Here is a 21,041-nt window from a genome sequence, read left to right on the forward strand (position 1 = left end):
TATAAGACTCTGATGTTTCCAGGAGAGGTCATATATGTATTTATAGATATGTTTATAAATATATTAAAACCCTTTCATCTGTCCATTAACAAGAAATAATTCCTAAGGTATCTTGAATGGTAAGACTTGTACAGACAAAGCACGACAGCTGTGTTAGTCTGTATCACTCTTTTCTCATCCAGATTTTTCCTTCACCACATGCAATTAAAGTGTGTTCTGTGCAGCTGTGCCTTGGGAAGTGTAATGATCTAACAACTCTTTGCTTAGTGTTTCTTTGTCATCCCTTGCATTACATGATTTGGTGTTCCTGTGCTGTTCCAGCTGTTCAACAGAACAGATCATTACTGCTGCTTGCAGGGCTGTAAAGTGCTTCCTGGGAGTGCAGTGGGACAATGCAAGAAGAGAGCTTCTCATCTTACTAAACACTGTGTCAAAGCTCTAAGTCATTGTTATATTTATTGTCTTTGTTCTGTAATTCTGTATAGCAGTTCAAAACAAAGTGACTTCTGTTGAAAGCACTGACAGTTACCATTAGTTAAACTAGAAATCTTTGCTACAGGGCTTATTACCACAAAAGTAATGTGTTTTCTGTTGCACAGGAAAGAAAATCCATTGACAGCTGTACGTATTCACGCTTGAATATGTTAAATAGACCATTCTGTTAAGTTACCTTATAAACAATAGAAAAGTCTCCTGTTTCGCTTTCTCTTGATGTACAGAGCAGTTTGCCTAAGAACTGGATGACAGGATTGGGGCATAATGAAGGAGGGGCTTTTGGTATACTGTCTCTGACCAATAGGATGCTCTTGAGGCGCCCCGCCACTTTGTGTTTCAGTGCTCCCGTTTCCCAACTTGCAATAACAAAGATAGAGTTTATATATGAATATATAGAGTGTATATATGAATATATATATATGCCTGTAAACTAAAATTGTGCTAGAAATTGTGCCACATTTGAAAACAAGAAAACAGAACAGAACAACCCCTGAAGAATAAGAATTATTCCCCCTCTAACGCTTCTTCTTGTAATACTTTAGGTCAAACAGAAGATGTGCTCATGCTTCTGAATTTGGGGGCTGATCCCACCATTCCAGATGCACGGTCAAGAAACGTCATAGATATTTTGAAAAAGAATAAAAACTTTGATGCTGTCAAAGCAGTCAGCAGTCACATTGAGAAACACGCTTCCTCCTCTGTGAAGCTGGAAGGTACTGTACAGATTCTGTGCTTTTTCTGTTTTAAAATCGTATCCTTTGGATGCAAAATTGCTTTGTTTGTAATTGGCAATAATAGGTGGAATTTATGTAACTTTCTGTATGTGTTATCACCCCGGTGAGTCAACGTTGAACATTTTGTCCTTGCCTGAAGGTGTCTGCTGTCCAGCTAACAGCCTTAATGTATCACGCAATAAATAATTACAGATTGCTGGAAGTTACTATAAGCCACTGCTGTATATTTTTTTTTCCTTAGCAGAAGGCTCCTCTCCTGCCATAGAAACCGCATCTTTTTGATGCTTTTGTCAGTCTTGACCATTTGCCTTCACCTTAGTGTTTGGCAAATGAAATATTTGATAAAAACATCCATGACATATTTAATGTTGACCAAAAAGTGAAGCCCTGAAGTGATGAACATACATGTGAAAAGACAGTGACCTATTTTGAAAACAAAACAATGTTTCAGTGAGAGATCCTCCTTCTTCAGAAAGTTTTAGTCATCATTGATATACATGGGTGATATGCAGCTGAGCCTCCCGTGTTACATGGGAACTTAAAATCTCTTCACATGATAAAGGACAAGAGCAGCAGAGCAGGCTACTGGAAGGCCTCTCATCACCATGGCAGAGGACATGAAATTTAGTTACACTCTTGAAGTAAGGGCAAACTGCAAATTATCTTAAAAATTATTACTGTTATTTCTGGGCAGTTTGTGGAAGACCGATTATCTTATGGAAAGGTGCTGATCTTAATTTTCCCAGTGCTAACATGGCATTTCACAAGTTGACACACTAAGCTGGTTTTCAGTTTACTCTTACAAATGCCCACCGATTCTGAAAAGGACTCTTGAGTACTCTGTTCTTTGTAACTTTCTGTGCTGGAAACTGATGTGTGAAGCATAATTGCTCAAATAACAGGGAATTCTACTTTGACATCAATAAATCAGAATGAGAAAGCATAGAATTTGTACAATAAGACCCCTGTGTCAAACTATCAATACTGACTAACCCTTAGATAATTTCCTGTCTTCCTTAACAAATGGAATAAGCCTGAGCTGCCTGTACTGCAGTGTAGTCAGAGAGATGCTGGTTAGATGCAGGAAACCGGGAACTGTCTCCCCACAGGACTGAAGGGTCATTGCAGAAAGTACTGTCTTAGCAACATGGCAGCTTGGTTGCTACTTACATTCCAGCTCTGAAGGAGATCGGGGGGAAGGGACACAGAAACTTCCAGCAGAGGATCCAGTTGTAGGAGGCTGTTTGGAGAAGCTTTCATGTACATCCACATGAGAGCTGACTTGCTGGCTAGGTGCGATATTCCTGCAGGACTTAGAGGTTCAGAAAGCTGCAAGTTCTGCAGCTTACCTTTCCAAGTGATTGAAAGGTTTAAAAGAAGGTTATTAAGCCCCAAATATGGATTATGCTCTTCTTTAAAGTCATTTCTTCAGTACAACCTTTCTGAGATGGTTTGGTGCCTATTCATGTTTTCCTTGGCACTAACTAGCCAAGGTAACATGTATTAGTATTAGTAGGTAGTAGGTATTAGTGGTGTTAGTAGGTATTAGTGGTATTACCATATTAGCTCAAAGCATACCCTTTTCACACCAGTGCTTATATATGTTATGCTTAGGACATACATGGAGGAAAAGATGTAGACAGGCAGATGAAACTCAGAAAGAAGTGAAGCTTATAGTCTATATCTCTGGTTTCATGTGTATATTACATATAAGTTTACTGGAAGTCTTTGTATTTCATTGCAGTTGCATTTTCTGGCTCCTGGCAAGCAGATTCCCATAGTTCTTCTCTCTTTACTGTAGAGATCTTTTGCCCTTCTCCTGGAGAAGGTCTTAGCTCAGTGGTTCTCAGATTTACAGCACTGCCCTTATAGAGGTAACTGTTTTGGTTGATATTCCATGTATCTCAGCATGTTTTGGGGGGTTAGTTTATTTCCTACAATGTGCAGCCCCCAGGAGTTTCCTAGGCTTAATGTAAAGCAAGAGGCTGGAGGGCAAGACACTGCTTTACCCCTGGGGTTAATCCTGGTTGCTAAAAAGGTGATTTATCAGTTGCTTTGTCCTAGGGGGGAAAGCTGCTGTTTTGTCTGATCTCTGATGTACTTAAATTCTCTGAAAATCACAGGAAATTCACGACAAGTCTTTCAGTTTTCATTTAAAAACTGTTATTAAGACGTGATTTAAAATCAGCAATTGTCCATTAGCCAAGTATCTTAAACCTGTAGGTGTCATTTTGCTGTAATGGGTTTGTTTGTTGTTCTGTTTGTTTAGTTTTAAAAGGGCCTATTACTCTTTGGCTGTATTTGTTAAATGCCACTGAAGATTCAGACAAGCTCGGGGAATCTGATTAAAAATGTGTTACTGTTCTTAGTCATTTACTCTGAAAATTCTTGTCAGTGCAAGGCAGCAGTGTCCTGCCTGCATGTACTGCAGCTTGTCTACTATTGCAATTTTCAGCCTGATGTATTAAAGAGTATTTAATGGGTGTATCAAATGTGTTTTGGGATACAAAATATAAGAATACAGCGTATTACAGCCCTGCCCTGAAAACATGACGATGAAGAACTTGATTTTCAATTTGTGTAATGTTTTGCAGAAGAAGATAGAAGAGCTGTAGTTGATTCTTTCCTGGATGCTCTCAAACAGTTGGTCAAGTTCTGCAGTTTTGAGAATGGGTTACAGCATAAAAATGTATTGAAAGAAGATGTGTTTCAGAGATTTCTGAAGCTGCTTTCTTCTGTGAAAGGTACAGTGAGTTCCCATTTCTCTTCTTAAATGTCTTGATGCTAGTATACATTTTCTGCTCTCTTAGCCTTCCTTCATGTCCGTGTTTCTTCAATAGAAATGATTGGAATAGAGTACTTTTACTTTTTTTTACTGCTGTATTTTGCAGTGAAAACCCATCATTATACGCACAGAAATTCAGTATGATGAATAAAAGTGTTCAAACTGATTTGTCTGTCAGCGTAAAGACAAAAGGATGCAAATGTAGAATTTTGCTGTTCTGTGCTTTGAATTTAATGAGCTCGTTATTCTGAAATTTGTTTACATTGTGATGGATTTTATTGTTTGTTTTTGAGTGAGTTATTCTGTACTGCTTGTCTTGCAGAAATTCCTGAAGGGGTGGTTTGCAACGTCTCCCAAGCCTGTGCTAACAGCATCGTAAAACTGTTGTTGAAGAAGCAAATGTGGCATGAAGTTTTGCTGTTGCTAACAGGGAAAGCCAATGGGGAAAACACATCAGATAGAGGACTCCTAAAAACCTGCAGTCTTTCAGATGTTGACATTGGCAGCATTATCCAGCAGTGTGACAGACTGGATGAGCGAGTCCACCTCATAAGATGTTTGGTAGAAAGAGGAGGTGAAAAAACAATATTACTTTTTTTTTTTTAAAGATAGGATGTCTTCTTTTGCATGTTTGGAGCAGCATGGTTTCAAAAATGTAAAAGCATAGTCTTAGTGGCTCTGTATAAGTGCTAAAGCTTGTTGAGGTGCAGTACATTTTCTGCACCTGCTACACTGAAAATCTAGTAGGGCTGTGTAGGATGGAAGATGTTTTTCAAATGAACTTTGGCTGTCAGAGTTAGATTAGGAGGTAAAAGGCCAAAACTTATTGTCATTCTTTTGCTTATAGTTTTCTTGTGCTTTAATTCCCCTGTCCTGAGCCTGACAGAAAATGTGATTCACAGTCTTGGGGTTAAGTCTGTTGTCATGTCACAAGTAGTTGGCTACTTCAGTGAATTCAAGGGCATGACCAAGTATCTTCTTTTTCAGTCGTTGTGAACATGATCATTTTTCTTGTTTTCCATAATGTTTATTCCTAGAATTACTCTGCCATTTTCCACTTAATGTTATAATTTGATACTAGCCATAAATTAGGGGCATGTGGTCCTGATGCAGACTTTGTGACTGTCTGGGGATGCAAGGAGATTTCTTGTTTCATTCAGTAACTGACGTACTTGAAGAAGATATGTTCTGGCCTGTACGTCTTCCTGCTAGACAGGAAGGCTGGCTGCTTAGATTACTGGGAGATCAGAGGAGATTCTGAAGATTTTCATTCTCACTCTTTCTGCCTGCTCAGCAATCAATTTGTACGTTTCTCTGACAAGCACTTTCTGTAGTTTGCAGATCTGGTTTGTTGTATTTAACCCCTGTTATTTTCATGTCCTTCACACTAGCTCTGCCAGGTGGGACTGGAGCCAAATCTGAAATACCGCTGCAGATCTGCCTGAAAAAGAACTACTTTGAACTGGTGTATTTGCTGCTGACCAAGGGTGCAGATCCCCGAAATATCTCCTTTGCAAAAGGAGATACTCCTTTGCATGCTGCAGTCCACATCTGTTTAGATAAAAGAGGTAAAGTTTTTTGTGTGCTGAAGTCTAGGGGACACAAACATCTCTAGCAGGAACTCAGCAAATGTTGAAAATACCTAAAGAACATAAAACTCCTTGAAAGTGTCCAAAGAAGGACTACAAAGATGGTGAAGGATCTAGAGGGGAAGATGCATGAGTAGTGTCTGGAGTCTCTTGGTTTCTTCAGCCCAGAGAAGAAGAGACTGAGTGGAGGCCTCGTGGTGGCCTACAACTTCCTCACAGTTGGGAGTGGAGGGGCAAGTGTCTGTGACAGGACTCAAGGGAATGATATGAAGCTGCATCAGGGAAAGTATTGGAAAAGGTTCTTCTCCAGAAGGTGGACAGGCCCTGGAACAGGCTTCCCAAAACAGTGGTCATGACACCGAGCTTGCCAGAGTTCAAGTGTCCGGACAGCACTCTCAGACATGCAGTTTGATTTTAGGGTCCTGTGTGGACCCTAGAGTTGGACTCAATAATCCTTATGGGTCCCTTCAAACTTGAGATATTGTGTGATACGATGATTCATTATCTCATTTCTTACCTGTCCTGCTCACTACCACTTTCTCTGCTGTTTTTTTTTCATGTGATAGCAGAGGCAGCAGACCAGGATGTTTGGCTGTATCTCAGTCCCTAGAGTTTGTAGGCCAAAGGATATGGACAAACCTTTATTAAGCTAATATGTTCTGCTTTTAATTTGCAGTGCCTGGAGCTGTGAGGAGAGTTAATGGCTGGTCAATTGATTGATGGGATTGAGGCAGCTGTAACATTTCCATCACTTTCTGTTTTTTTTTTTTTTTTGTTTTGTTTTGTTTTTTTTTCTGACTATTATTATTTATTAAGCTGATATAGAGAGCAAAGCTCCTCTCTGAAAACCTATAAAATTGGTACTGGATGGGAATGGTTTAAATATGAAGTGTCTAGGAAGAAACAAAGAAAAAGGCAGGGTGATAGCAACAGACTTTGAAAGAAATCTGACAGTGACATCTGAAATCCATTTGACTGTTTTTGTTCAGTTGTAATTCAAGCAGAGTTTTGTTCAGAGGAGTGAGTGAAAGGACTGTAGGGCTTACATAAACATGTAAGAAAGTCTGTCAAATTAAGCCCCAAATTTAGGTTAAATTTTAAATTAGTAAAAAAAATGCATTGCTGACTTGAAGGGTTAAAATAATGTAAAGCACTGTATTTATTCATTTATAACACACATTTCATTAATAGCCTTAGAGAGATTAAAAACATAGGCCAGTTGTAGACTTTATTTATAAGCAGCCTAAACTTGATATCTTCTCTAAGTATCTCTCACTGTGCAGATTTTTGGAGGTGAAATTCCTCTATAATGATTTTAAAGAATCACTATTTTCATTAGGAAGCAAATGTTTCACGTATACTATCTGGTTTAAGTCATATACTTTACTTGGATTAAAACTTGGGAACACTGTAGCATTAGCACTCTCTTGTTCTCTCCTTCTCTCTCTCTTTTTCTCTCTCTCTTATTTTCCTAAAGAAGTATCAAGCTAATCTTATTCAATAAGAAATTGCACTAGGAACCTCAGGTATCAGGAAGTAGTTGGGATTTGCCACAGGTTTGTTACATGTCTTAAAACTATCTACTGTACATTCCTTCTGGGTGGTGTAATAAAATGAACCGAATGACTCTAGGGTAGTATCAGAGCTGTTTGTTTTCTGGATGACCAGGTAGCTGTCAGGGCTGATGTTCAAAGATGACTTGGAGGTTAAAAAAGGAATGAAATTGACCGATGCTCCATAAGCAGCTGCAAAACTAGAGAATTTTAAAGCTTTGCTGCCACTGTATGATTTCTTCTGAGTATTAGAAAAGCTGTTTTGAGCTATTTCAAACAAGCTTGTTTTAAAAACATGAGATGGAAAATTTGTCTTTTGAAAGCAAATTGATTTAGCAGAAAAAAAAGCATTAACATTTTTTGGCCTACGATGCATCGTTGTAAGGAGCTGATTTTTATTTTTTTTTCTTGCTTTCAGATGTCACTGGCATAAACATCCTGAACTATCTGCTTGATCTCTTTGCTTCAAGACCTTCTGACTTTCCGTATCTTAATCCAAACACACAAGATGATAACGGAAATACAGTGATGCATGTTATTTTTCAGAGAGGATTTTCAAAGCAGGCAAAGAGAATAATGGATTCATTGGCAAAATTTGATGTTAACTTTAATATAAAGAACAAATTAGGAAGAGACGTGAGGCACAGAATTAAGAAAAATGACCCACTGCTACTTGCCTGGAATACTGCTGTATCAGAGAAGAAGAAGTACCGGCAGGATATGGCAGGGCAGCTGGTTAAAACACCTAAGCCTACTCCAGCTTCTGATGTGTCACAGCCAAAGAATGCAGGGCGTTCATCTTCTGGGTCCTTATTAAAAGTACCACCTGGCAACACAGCACATAATGATGTAAAAACTCTGTCTTCTGTAAAGACAAAAAATGATCAGTTATCAAAGCAGGAAATGGAAAAGATAAACAACCCCTTAACTATGCAGGAAAGTCTGGTGCGGGAAATTGCAACTCTAATTCAGCAATTGAAATGGGGTGATGCCCCAAGGAAGGATAATTCTGTGGTACAAAAACAGTCTTCAGGCCAGACCAATTTGGAAGAGGGAAAAAGTGCATCTTTACAGCTTTGTGGAAGTATAGTTTATTCTGAAGGTAGAGAAGATGGCAGGGAGAAAAAGAAGGGAGTGCAGGAATTTAGTGTGGGCTTGTCTAACGGAGAGAAGGAAGAACCAGAGGAAGAGAAGATTCTGGATGTTGAGGCATATGTGCAGGAGTTTGATAACATGACTTGGGAAATAGAGTGTACTCCGGAAGCACTGAAGACCTTGGGCAGCAAAGATGTACCTCATTATCTGAAAACTAAAACTATAATGACAATTAAGAGACTTGGCAACGGGGAATGGACTAGGGGTCTTCAGAAGCCACTGAAACATTTAAAAGCCGATATCCAGCTTTATGAAGCCAAACTGGGCAAAGGTGCAAGAATGCTATGGGAACTTGCGATTGACTTTTCTCCTCGTTGCAGTGAGAGTGCAGAAAAGATTATGGAGACAGAACAGACAAAAAGTCTTCCAGAAAAGTCGGGAAGAGTTTACACAGAAATTATCAGAATTTGGGCCATTGTTCTTGATCACTGCAAGCTGAACCGTGTTTTAGACAATATATGCTTGTCCTACAATCGTGGCTTATCTTGCATCTTAAGGAAAAAGCTCAAAGGCATAAATGAAGGACACCAGAACTACAGCGTGACAACACATAAGCGTGTTCCACGTTGTTATGTTGAAGACTTGGAGAAGGAAAAATCAAAAGAACATACTATCCCTGAGTATTTCCCTCCAGCCAGTGCAGCAGAAATGGAATACAATATAATGAAATTTCACAGCTTCAGTACTAACATGGCACTTAACATTATAAATGATGTACATTCTGCTGTTGAGTACCCTTTCCGAGTTGGAGAATTAGAGTACGCGGTAATTGACCTCAATCCAAAGCCCATGGAACCAATCATTTTAATTGGGCGAAGTGGGACAGGGAAGACAACTTGCTGCTTGTATAGGCTTTGGAAGAAATTTTATTCATACTGGGAAAAATCCACCATGGCAAATAGTCCTCTGCTGGAGAGGCAGACTTGGCGACAGAGGCAGTGTAATGAGGTTGAAAAAGCTAGGTTAGAAAACGAAGAGTGTGAAGAAAAACAGGACAGTGATGATTCAAGTGAGGAGCAGGTGAGTGAGGAGCAAGACCAGGACAGTGAGGATGAAGAAGTTGCTACGGGCACAACTGATACAGAAACAAATCCATGTGATGACCTTGAAGAAGACCAAATGTGTAATTCAGAAGAACCAAACAGACTGGAGCATCTGCATCAGATCTTTGTAACAAAAAATCCCGTCTTGTGCCAAGAAGTTCAGAAGAATTTCATTGAACTTAGCAAGTCTTCTAAGGTAACCAGTCATTTCAAGCCTCTGGAGCCAAATATTCACAGGCTACAAGACATTAAAGATGAAAATTTCCCACTGTTCATCACCTCCAAGCAGTTGTTGCTGTTACTGGATGCATCTATGCCTGACCCTTTTTTTCCGAGGAATGAAGATGGGAGCCTTAAGAGAACCATTGTTGGTTGGAGTCCCCAGGAAGAGTTGGTGATACCAAATTGGCAAGATGAAGATGAAGAGGGTAATGCTGAAGCCGAAGATGGTCATGAGGAAAGAACTGCTGATGGATACTCCAGGGAGAGTGACCCTCGGACTTTTGTGACTTACGATTTATTTGCAAATGAAATTTGGCCAAAAATGATAAAAGGCAAAAGCTTGTACAATCCTGCGCTTGTTTGGAAAGAAATAAAGTCCTTTCTGAAGGGCTCTTTTGAGGCACTGAGTTGCTTTGGGGGTAAACTTACTGAGGAGCAGTACAAAAAACTAGGCCGGAAGAGATCACCAAACTTCACAGAAGACAGAAGTGAAATCTATCACCTCTTTTGTCTTTATCAACAGATAAGGTCTCAGAGAGGATACTTTGATGAAGAAGACTTGCTGTATAACTTATCTCAAAGGCTCTCAAAACTCGGGGAGCTGCCATGGTCCATCCATGAGTTTTATGGTGACGAGATTCAGGATTTCACACAGGCTGAGCTGGCACTGTTAATGAAATGCATCAATGACCCTAATTCCATGTTTCTAACTGGTGACACTGCCCAGAGCATAATGAAAGGAGTTGCTTTCCGGTTTAGTGATCTGAGGTCGCTGTTTCATTATGCAAGCAAAAACACCGTGGACAAGAAGCAGCGTGTTAGAAAACCGAAAAGGATATATCAATTGTACCAAAACTACAGGTCTCATTCAGGTAGAGTATGAAACTTATCTGAGTTTCTGCTTTCCAGATGTCACTAACGTTTGAGGTTTGCTATTGGCCATTTCAAGGCATCTTCAATCAGCTGGGCTTTTTTTTGTGTTTTTTTTTTTTTTTTTTATTTTTCATTTTTTTATTAAGAGATCAGATGATCGGCTTTTTTTTTTTTTTTTTTTTTTTTTATATGACAACTGGAAAAACGTGAAGAAATGTTATTAAAATTGTAATTTTTTGAACAGTCATGCTAAATGCATGCTTTGTCTGTTTGACTTAAAGGTAATTTCTCAAAAAATAATCGTATGCACTTGTATGCACTTCCTTTCCTTCCTGAAATTGCTAGATTTTGCATAATTGATAAGCTACTTCTACTTTTCCTATTAGTTTTGTGTTTGACTTTCATTTTGTGAGGAGGACACTGCTAAGTCTTTGTAGCACACTTTCTGATCTTTACAGGCCCAAGAATGAGGTCTACTTAAAATATTAGAACCATGAAGTGGGCCTTGCAGCTTCTTTCTTCTCTCACTCATGTTTGTTTCTGTAATTATACTTCTTAAGGTCAAAATTTTAACAAAATCTTTTAAAGGTGTCTTTGCGAGAGAGTATGAGACGGTCTGATTGAACTTGAAAGTCCAAATTCTGCTTATCGTAGGTATTCTCAGCCTTGCGTCTGGAGTGGTTGATTTGCTTCAGTACTATTTCCCAGAATCCTTTGATCGGCTCCCGAAGGACTGTGGTCTCTTTGATGGACCGAAGCCTACAGTCTTGGAGTCCTGCAGTTTCAGTGACCTGGCAATTCTGCTGAGGGGCAACAAAAGGAAAACACAGCCTATTGAATTTGGAGCACATCAGGTTTGCTTTTCTTAGGTATACAGCTTTTTGCAGATTGTTCCAGCTGTGCTGCTAAATAGATAACCGCTTTATACGGGCTGCCCACTGCTTTTTTTAATCCCTTCTGTTTTCCTGATAAATTATGCCTTTAAGACTCTGAGACAGTTGTATTGCGTTCTCTTTCTTTCTTCTTAATGCATTTCTGGCTCTATTCATTGCATCAGGTGATTCTTGTCCCATTTTTTTCTAACTCCAAATTATCTGACACCAGATCTGCAACTGTCCCCTCATACCACACATCTGATAGTCCTCTAGGGGCAGCTTTGTGTAGCGTGCTGGAATGACTCTGTTAAACTCTGCCTGGTTTGGGGAAGTGTCTTGCATTATCTTGACATGTTTGTATGCCTTCTGCCTGTGGCTTTCTAACAACTTACTGTTATTAAAATATTTTCCTATAGGTAGTATTAGTTGCAAATGAAACAGCAAAGGAGAAGATACCCGAGGAACTCAGTTTGGCACTTGTACTGACAGTTTATGAAGCAAAGGGCTTGGAATTTGATGATGTACTCCTTTACAACTTCTTCACAGACTCTGAGGTACTTAATTCTTATCCCTTTTCTGCCTTGATTCTTAATGTATTGATTTTATGTGTGATCTACTTGGCTTTCCAGCTGGGCAAGGATTCACAGTTTCCTCTGGAGACAGGTGGTTTCATCACAGTAGAAAACAGACTCAGAGTTTTAGGAAGTGAGCCTGACTTCCCTTAGTTCTGTGTTTTTCTTTGGACTGGCTGTTGCAATTCCAGGGAGAGCCTTAGGGATCAAACTTCTGCCACGCACCAAGTACTGTTAGCTTACTGCATGTTCCTCCTTGCCTGTGACCTGTTCAGGTCAGAGCAGTTGGAATGACATCCTACTATCCTTGTGTACCTTTTACCTTACAGGCTGCTTGGTCCTGAAAAAGCACATTAGATCCCCTGCTTTGCATCACTACTGTTTTCAAAGAGTGATTTTTTTTTTGGTGTGATAGCTTACAGGCTTGAAATCGTTTGTCAGCTGGAGACAAATTGAAATAAATTGACTGCAGTTTTGTTTTGTTTTAATTGAAAGTTTAGTAAAACAGCTATGTTCAGAAGCGAGTAGGGTGTGTGTTATCAGGGAAGCATGCTCTATAGCAGTCTGTGGCTTAACTCTGAAAACTTTGGAAGGTTTAGCAGTCTATAGCAAAGACCATCTTCCCTAGGATGGCCTTGGATGAAGAAGGCTTTCCTTCCTGGAGGTGCTGAGGTTTTTGTCTACTCTCTTTTAACCCCTTTGTGGTTCTCCAGCAAGCTCAAACCTTGCCCAGGTTTTCCAGTAGCGCCGAGCCTAGTGGAGGTCATAAAATCATAGAATATCCTATTTTGGAACAGACCCACAAGGATCATCAAGTCCAGCTCCTGGTTTCACACAGGGCTACAAAAAATCAATCCATATGTCTGAGAGAGTTGTCATTCAGAGGGACACAATTTCAGGGTTCCCCACAAAGAGCTATTGACCATGGCAGTCTCAGTTGTTACTGAAGATCACTGATCCTCCATGGCGAGGCAGTAGCCAATATCCTTACTGAAGGTGCCTGCAGACTTATAAACACCCATGACTGAGTTACCATGCAATTAAATGTTCTGTGTGCAAATCTCTCTTGCAGATGCCGTCTGGGCTACAGCCCTCAAAATAGTGTTTCAGACATGTCTTGCAGCAACTGAAAACCACAGATACATAAAATAAAACTGAGGGCAGCTTGCTGGTGGTTTTTCATCAAGTAAGCACTATGTGGTGAGGGTGAAAAGAGGGAGCTTGAGGTAAATGACTTGAATGTGGCTTACTGAGATTCAGGGACATTGCAATACTAGCTGTCATGACAGATTTCTCAAAGTTGATATGTTTTGAATGATGTGAGCTGAGCTTAGAAAAACAGGAACTAATAGAATCCAGAGTTTAATGTGTTGGGCATTTTAATTTACTTAGACTGATCTATGTCAGACCAGGAGAACTGCTTTCATATAAATATTCAGTTTTCCGGCAAGTCATGAGAATTTGAGTTGATCTGAGTAGTTAAATAAGCAGGGAAGAAAAGTTCACACTGAGGTTTTCTGATTTGAAAAGGTGAATCTGAAGTGCTGTGAAGACAGCAAATGTTGCTGTGTGCTGTTTATCATTTGCTTTATTTGTTTTTGTGGGGCTTGAAAATGAGATTTGGAATGAGTCCTATTTCGACATGCAAATTTAAATGAAGAAATTAAAAGTAAAAAATTACCAAACCTCTAAAACCCAAACTTATACCATTATCTGGCTGGCATTTTATAATCTGTAACAGGCTTAGGAATGGTTTGACTGATGATTTATTGTGACCAGAATTTCAGAATGGGTTTTGCAAATGTCCTGCATTTTTGCTAGGTTGCTTAGGGCTCCAGGCTGCTGAAAACAAAGCTGTTTTAGCCATATAAGAGTATTTCTAAGTTTGTGGTACAAACAGCACTTTGTAGTCAGTTTTTCTTTAAACACTAAAAAGGGAATAAAATTAACACAATGTTTTAGAATATGTTTTTTTATTTTACTAGTTTTTTGGGGGGATCAGGAACCTACAAAGAGGTGTTATTGGGATCTGGCATTTGTTGCGTGGCATGAGAGGGCACAACAGAAATCTGCTGCCATGCTGAATGTACATTTAAGCAAGTTTGTGCATATTTACAGGCTCATATTTACTCACATGTACCTGTATTCAGTCCAATCCAACCAGGCTCTTTTAGATATTTCACATGAATATCTTTAACCCTTCTTCCAAGGAGGGGGATGTTGGTGACTTAGGGTCTACCCTGTGGCTCGGACCAGCACTAGCAATCGCTGGTGCTGCACACTGAGCCTAAATAAATTCACTGCAAGACTGACCAGATTTCATGAATGTTCTCAGTGATGGTGAGAACATAAACCTATACAGGTTACTGGTGGATCTGCCTTCATGGCTTCAGCCCCCTTGTTTTGTCCATGGGCTCCAGCTCGTCACGATTTACATTACCAGTGAGGATTTGTTTCTGAAAGGTAATGTCCCAGTTGTCCCTTTTTGTAATCCACAGACTTTTCCCACCCAATCGGTGGTTCAGTGAAATGCCTCTTAAGTGCACCATCCAAAAGACAGAAGCTGCTTGCCTTTGCTCGCCTTGATACTGCTTGATGCAGGTCTCCTTGGTGCTTCTGGGATGAGGTCAGTGAGTTGTAGGCCTGCAACTCACTGAGCTTGTCTGCCCTGTAGTACTATGGAAACTTGGCAGCTGCTCATCCTAATCTTCAGGTTTGGATTCATTCAACATTTCTTACATGGCACATTTTAGCACAGCAGTTTGCAACTCATCAGCATTCTTCTACTGTCTTTGAACCTTATCCCAGGCCAGCAGGGAGCAGGCACCACAGTCTGCCCACTGCAGTGTTGGGGTTTGTAGAAGAATCTTTGTCCATAGGACCACAGCTTGAGCATTGTCCATGGCGAGGGTAAGCTATATACTCCTTAATGAGCCATCATCCATTGTAGGGTTTGCTTTTAGCTGCAAATTTATAACCTGTCCAAGGAGGACTTCATATCAGATGATGACTGATGTATGTGGTGCTATATGTGATTTGGATTTAGAAGACTAATTCAGCAGTTTGCTGTAATCACAGGAGAAGCATAATACAATAGTGGCAATACACAGAGGAGTCACAATACATGCATGACTTCTGTGTGTTCCCAAACAGCTTTGGACATCCTCAGTTGCTAGAAAGGAGAATGTACCTTGAAGCCAACTCAAGCCAATTACTCTCTTCCAGGTTTGCTTTATTTGTTGCTCTGTTTCTTTATTCTGTGTTCAGCTGAGTCTCTTACCTCCCCTATGTTGGGATGACAAGCTGAGGGAGACATCACTTTATAATAGCTATTTCAGGAAGAGCTGTATGTTCAACCTGATGATGACCTGATACAGACACCTCCCATGTGCTGAGTTGAAGTTCCACTTTCTTGACTGTCTTTAGGTTCTTCCTTGAGATTTTTGGTCTAATGTTCCTTAAGTCATTTTCAGCTGTGGGGGTGTGCTGATTAATCACAGAATATGACCTTATCCTTTGCATTGTCAGGCAGTAGTAATTGCTGTTTACACTGAACCTCATTTTTTTTTGACATTTTAGGCTAGCAAAGAATGGAAAATCATTTCTTCTTACACTCCTGATTCGGATGTGCAAGTAGGAAGCAAATTGCTAATTGAAATGCCTTTAGAGGATGCTACCGCTATGCAAAAGAGACCTACTTCTTTTAATGTAGAAATGTACAAGGTGAGTTTTTTTATAACATTGGGAATAGAAAGGTTACACTAAACTCTTAAATCCTCAAAGTAGGGAGATTTCTTCAAGAATTACATTAATTTTAGTTGCATGTTTATTGAGGTTGTTTTATCTTTTTGGTAGTTCCTACTTGTATAACCTAAACTTGATTTTGAAAGATTTTTTTGTGTGTGTGAATGCAGTGTAGCAAGAAACAAGAAGTAGACTTTAGGTATATATACAGTGGTTAAAACAATAGCAAAACATCCTGTCAGTGTCTGTTATTATTGTAATCTGGTTCCAGATCATTGTCATTACTTCAAAATTAAGAACGTTTTACTTAGGCTCAGTCAGATATTTTCAGAATTGTACTGATTTTATATATTTGATTTTATTGCGTGTGTGTTGTTGTTCTGCTTCAGATGCTGAATGGAGAGCTGAAGCAGTTGTATACTGCCATTACGAGAGCCAGGGTCAACCTTTGGATCTTTGATGAAAACAGTGATAAACGAGCACCAGCTTTTAAGTATTTCATCAAAAGAGGATTTGTTAAAGTTGTCAAAACAGATGAAAATAAAGGTAAAGTTAAATTAAAGCTTCCATAAAGGAGTCTGAGGCAAGACAACCTACTGAATACTTTCTTGCTTTCAAGCTGCTCAATGAAGAATGTTATTTTTTGGTCCCTTTAAGAGTCTGCACTGATATTGCCCTTGTGAATGTTCACTGATTTCAGTACATCTTAATTGTTTGGGCTCTAAAGATCATTTGTATGTGTTAATTAATAATACAGCTGCTAATTTGTAGGTGTAATTTTTTCCTGCACAGTAGTAAAGGTGGTTCGTGGATTACCATGCTGGCTGAAAGAGATTCACGGAATCAGAGAATTTGGGTTTCTATAAAGACAGTGGATTTACTTAGTTTTATCCATAAAAAGCAGGGTTTTTTGTAGGCTTTTCAGAACTGCTTGTTTATGTCCATGACTGACTGGAGGAGGTAAAATTTATTTAACTCACAATTACCATCACTGATGAGAGCACAAAACACGGAATTTGGATCATTATGAGGTGTTCATGCTTAGCTTCTGTATATAACAAGCCATTTCTGCTATTTATCTCTTCTAACATCACATTTTTTCCCCATAATGTTCTAGACTTGGATGATAGCATGTTTGCTAAAACTTCATCTCCAGAAGAATGGATTGCACAGGGAGACTACTATGCTAAACATCAGTTCTGGGAGGTAGGAGCATGTGGTGGCATGTGCTGAAATAAGGATTCTTCCCTATTCTGAAATCTTATTTTCTTTACATCTATAAAATTAGCTGTTAACCTTTAGTGGCTCAATAGCAGTGTTCTTCTTATCTGTTGGTTTATAATTCTGTAGATGTCTACGGACAACCTATAAACAACTGGCAAGAAATAAGGAGAGAGCAGCCTATTCTGTCTGTAAATTACAGACAGAAATGTGCAGGTCATGGAGGGGGAAGCTTTCTAATATGCACAAATTGACAATGATTGGAAACAGCAGTTGTTAGCAATAATACAAAGTACTGGAACTTGTGAATCTAAATCACATGCATGGCACTGTCGTTACACATTAATTCCTGTAGGCATTTATTTGATATATCAATATAATATATCAATATATCTATATCTATATATCTCTCTCTATATATATAATATAATATAATAATAATATAATATAATAATATATAATAATATATATATAATATATATATTATATATATTATATATATATTATATATATATTATATATATTATATCAATATATATTATATCAAATAAGTATATAAGTAATAAGGCTGTAAGTACATTGATTTGGGAATGATCTCAGTGCTCTTGTATGGTTTGTTTTAGTAGTAATCAGGGATGGATACAAAATGCATATTAAGGAACAGCATGTAAGAACTAAGGGAATTTGCTACACCAAGAAATCCGGAAAAAGTGCAGCAAAATTATCAGAGATTTTACACTTTTTCTTTGCTAAATTGTTAGTTTATGCAATTCAGGTTTAGTGTGACAGCTAACAGAGTGGAAGCAAATGCAGTTTTGAATACTTATTTTGGTGACAGCTGAAGGAAAGCTTCCACTTTTTGATCATAGCAGTCTAGTTTTCTTCAGTAGAAAATAGATACTTGTAAGAAGGCAAAAATTAAAATAATAAACTGCCTCTGTACAGACGGTATTTCTTTCCCCTGAGAGGAAAAAAAGGCAGTTTTCTAAATGGGCTTTAAATTGTTCAATTAAAAAAGAAATTATAAAAAAAAAAAAAAATGTTGAAAAAAAAATTGATTTTGAAATCTGAAATGGAATTCTCATATTACCTGCTGTTCTCTTTTTATCATAACCCATCCTTTTGACTATCTCTGCTACGCAAAAGGAAGATATCTGGAAAATACAGTGTCTGTAAGAGTGGCTCGCAATTTGGAATTTCCAAACAGAATTAAACACAAAATTAATGGTTTGAATAAAGAAATGCCATGTGGGAAAATGAGGAAGGGGATAAATGAGCCAGCCTTGTTAAGTGCGTAGTTAACTCTCAATGATTCCCTTTAATTTATCACACAAGGGCATTTGGATGGTAAAACCATGAAAAAACTTTCCACGTTCTCTGATTTAAGTTTGTGCGAGTTGCTTTTCCTTGTTTTTATTAATAGATTTATTAATAGAATGTGGCAGATGCCTGGTGACTTACCAATTAATGGTTTGGATCATCATTCAAAGTCATGTGTGCTATTTGTGCCATCAGCCTCTCAGGAATTTTGCTTTTATCACTTACATGTAATTTTTGTAAAATGCTTTAATTAAAGTTCTGGTTGCGATACAGTCTTGTGTGGTCTAGCTTTAAAGCTGTTCTTTTTGTCCTGTGTATATACTGCTGTCTTTCACCTTTCCCTTCTTTTGTGCACCCTGGGGTCTTTCTGTTTTCCATTACAGTGACTGTAAAATTGTTTTGTTTTTGAGATAAGCCTCAGTTTGGATGCACATGGGTAAATTCTGTGTGTGATCTCACTCTAGGTTGCAGCCAAATGTTACCAGAAGGGAGGAGCAGCTGAGAAGTCAAAGCTGGCCCTGGCACACGATGCTGTTCTCAAAGTGCACTCGAAGAAAAGCAGCCCCAGGTAAGCATAACACAAGTGGGCATCATTCTAGGGTGTCAGACCTTGTGGGCATGTACTGGGGAGGATGCCTACCACAACTGTGAGACCAAACTGGAGACCTGGAGTAGCTATCATAGTATCATAGTATTGTGCGAGTTGGAAGGGACCTTAGAGATCATCGAGTCCAACCTCAGGGATTCGAGCCCTCTGTGTAGCAGTGCAGCACTTCTACCACTTGCGCCACAGGGGGGATTCGAAGCCGGGCCTCCAGTGTTGCAAGCGGCAGTTCTTCCACCGTGTCTGTTACAGCTTTTCGGGGGGTGAAGGAAACTGAAGAAATTGGAAAGTTCAGCACAGCTGCCTCAGGATCTGAGTTGCTGCCTCCTTTGGGAAGCAGTGAAGGCAGTTGTTAGCTGTAGGCTGTCCAAACCAAATGTGACCATTCCATGAGAAGAAGCAACAGAATTTGTATTACTTGAAGAAGCTTTTTTTCTCAGATGTAGATCATAGAATCGTAGAATTACCCAAGTTGGGAAAGACCTCAAAGATCACTGAGTCCAACCACAGGCTAACCATAGTGTCCTAACTCTAATAACCCTCTGCTAAATCATATGTCTGAGCACCACATCCAAACGGCTCTTAAACACATCCAAACAATATATGAAAGATATGAAAGCACACACCATCAGCACATCTCAATTTCAGTTAATCCCACTACTTAACCAAGAAGAAGGGACGGTGTTTTACATTTGGGAAGTAAAGCTGGTAACGAAGAGTGAGCTTTGAAGTAAAATTGGCATTTGAGTCAGTCTAAATTAAACAACCTGAACTAGATCTGAACCAAAGGGCAGTTTTCAAAAGGGGACAGATTTTGAGATGAATCATTTATTTATTCTGACAGCTGTGCAAAATTGCTCCAGGGCTGGACTGGGGAGAAAGTCTGCAGTTCTCTAAAGTCAAAGGCTGAAAAACTGTTCAAGATTTGACATGTATAAGACAGGGGTAAAAAACTTACAGTGATACAGGATGTGACCGGAGCAGAGGAAGACAGCATTGAGGGAAGAAGAAGAAATGTCTTGAAAACTCTTACAACTGGAATTTATTAAGGATTACCTTCTTTAAAAGGCTCATTTTATATTAATAGCACTGGCTGGAAGTATAAGCATAGGCATAAAATTCTGTGATCAAAATTTGTTGAGGGGACTGAAATTGTTAGTTGGCTGTAAGCTGCAGTGCTTGTCGTATGGGTAGAATTTGAGAAGTTAGGTTTGTTCAGATAATTTGTAAAATAAATTGACATATTGACATAGGATAGGATGACATACAAAGTGATACAAAGTTGATGTAGAACAAGATACATTGACAGAACATAGTAATGAAGCTGTAAATGTGGCTTTCTAAAATTAAAGCGTAAATAAAATTCCTGTGTGCTCTATGGCATGAAATACTCTGTACAGTTCTGATTCTCTCGACTCAAAAATGGTGAATTCAAACAAGTTTTGGGAAGAAGATAGATAGGCTGCATGGACACAAAGAAGGCTGTCATGTAAAACTATAAAACAAAGACCGAGAACAAATTTGGTTATTGTTTTTTAATGACGTGGGGGCTAAACAGCAGGAAGGAAGAAGGAGCAAGCTAAGCTCAAGATGAGAAATCAAAACCATATTGGCCTTTAGTACACTTGGTTTGAGAAATTAAATACTGCTTATGAAATTCTGGAACCGTCTCCTGGTCAGAGCAGTGTTGGTCCAAAATCCAGCTCATCTGGTTAATCCAGCTAAAGTAATGGCTCATCAGTTTAAATATGAGGAGGAATGCATTACATCAATGTTGGTTGGTTCAAGTTACAGGTCTTGTGATCTTAAACTTCATTTCATTTGAATGATTTTCTCTTACTTGCTTTCTACAGAGAAAAGCAGATGGAATACATGACATTGGCTAAAACTTACTTGGAATGCGGAGAACCAAAACTATCACTAAAATGTCTGTTTCAGTCAAAGGAGTTCCAGCTTTGTGCAGAACTGTGTAAAAAGTTAGGAAAGGTATTACATCCTTACCCTGTACTCTCCTTACCTCTTTCATCTTCCTACAGCTTTTCTTCCCCTCTGATTTGGTGCCTGTACATCTTTATAGAATTTTTAAAGGTGATCTCTTTCAGAGCTCATAGGGTGATAGTATCTTTCTGTGACGTGGTAGTTGCTGAACTAAAACAGCTCCATATGCTGAGCCATTCAAGATGAGGGCATTCTCAAGGAAGCATTTGTCACAGAATAGCTTTAAGAGAAATGAAGAGGACAAAGCAGTTATATAGC

The 21,041-nt window shown here is 38.9% G+C and overlaps 1 protein-coding gene across 1 annotated transcript in view; it reads left to right on the plus strand.

The window, feature by feature from the left end:
* TRANK1 (tetratricopeptide repeat and ankyrin repeat containing 1) overlaps nucleotides 1-21,041 on the plus strand; it is a 48,237-nt gene that overhangs the window by 17,713 nt on the left and 9,483 nt on the right. The window contains exons 9-20 of the mRNA XM_072329782.1: nucleotides 1,038-1,208; nucleotides 3,824-3,973; nucleotides 4,337-4,588; nucleotides 5,406-5,582; nucleotides 7,575-10,448; nucleotides 11,104-11,303; nucleotides 11,741-11,878; nucleotides 15,476-15,619; nucleotides 16,030-16,186; nucleotides 16,758-16,846; nucleotides 18,646-18,749; nucleotides 20,639-20,771. Coding sequence (XP_072185883.1) covers nucleotides 1,038-1,208; nucleotides 3,824-3,973; nucleotides 4,337-4,588; nucleotides 5,406-5,582; nucleotides 7,575-10,448; nucleotides 11,104-11,303; nucleotides 11,741-11,878; nucleotides 15,476-15,619; nucleotides 16,030-16,186; nucleotides 16,758-16,846; nucleotides 18,646-18,749; nucleotides 20,639-20,771 — 4,589 coding nt within the window. The remainder of the gene's footprint in view (nucleotides 1-1,037; nucleotides 1,209-3,823; nucleotides 3,974-4,336; nucleotides 4,589-5,405; nucleotides 5,583-7,574; nucleotides 10,449-11,103; nucleotides 11,304-11,740; nucleotides 11,879-15,475; nucleotides 15,620-16,029; nucleotides 16,187-16,757; nucleotides 16,847-18,645; nucleotides 18,750-20,638; nucleotides 20,772-21,041) is intronic.

The sequence above is a fragment of the Excalfactoria chinensis genome, chromosome 2 (genome assembly GCF_039878825.1).
Source record: "Excalfactoria chinensis isolate bCotChi1 chromosome 2, bCotChi1.hap2, whole genome shotgun sequence".
Taxonomy (NCBI): domain Eukaryota; kingdom Metazoa; phylum Chordata; class Aves; order Galliformes; family Phasianidae; genus Excalfactoria; species Excalfactoria chinensis.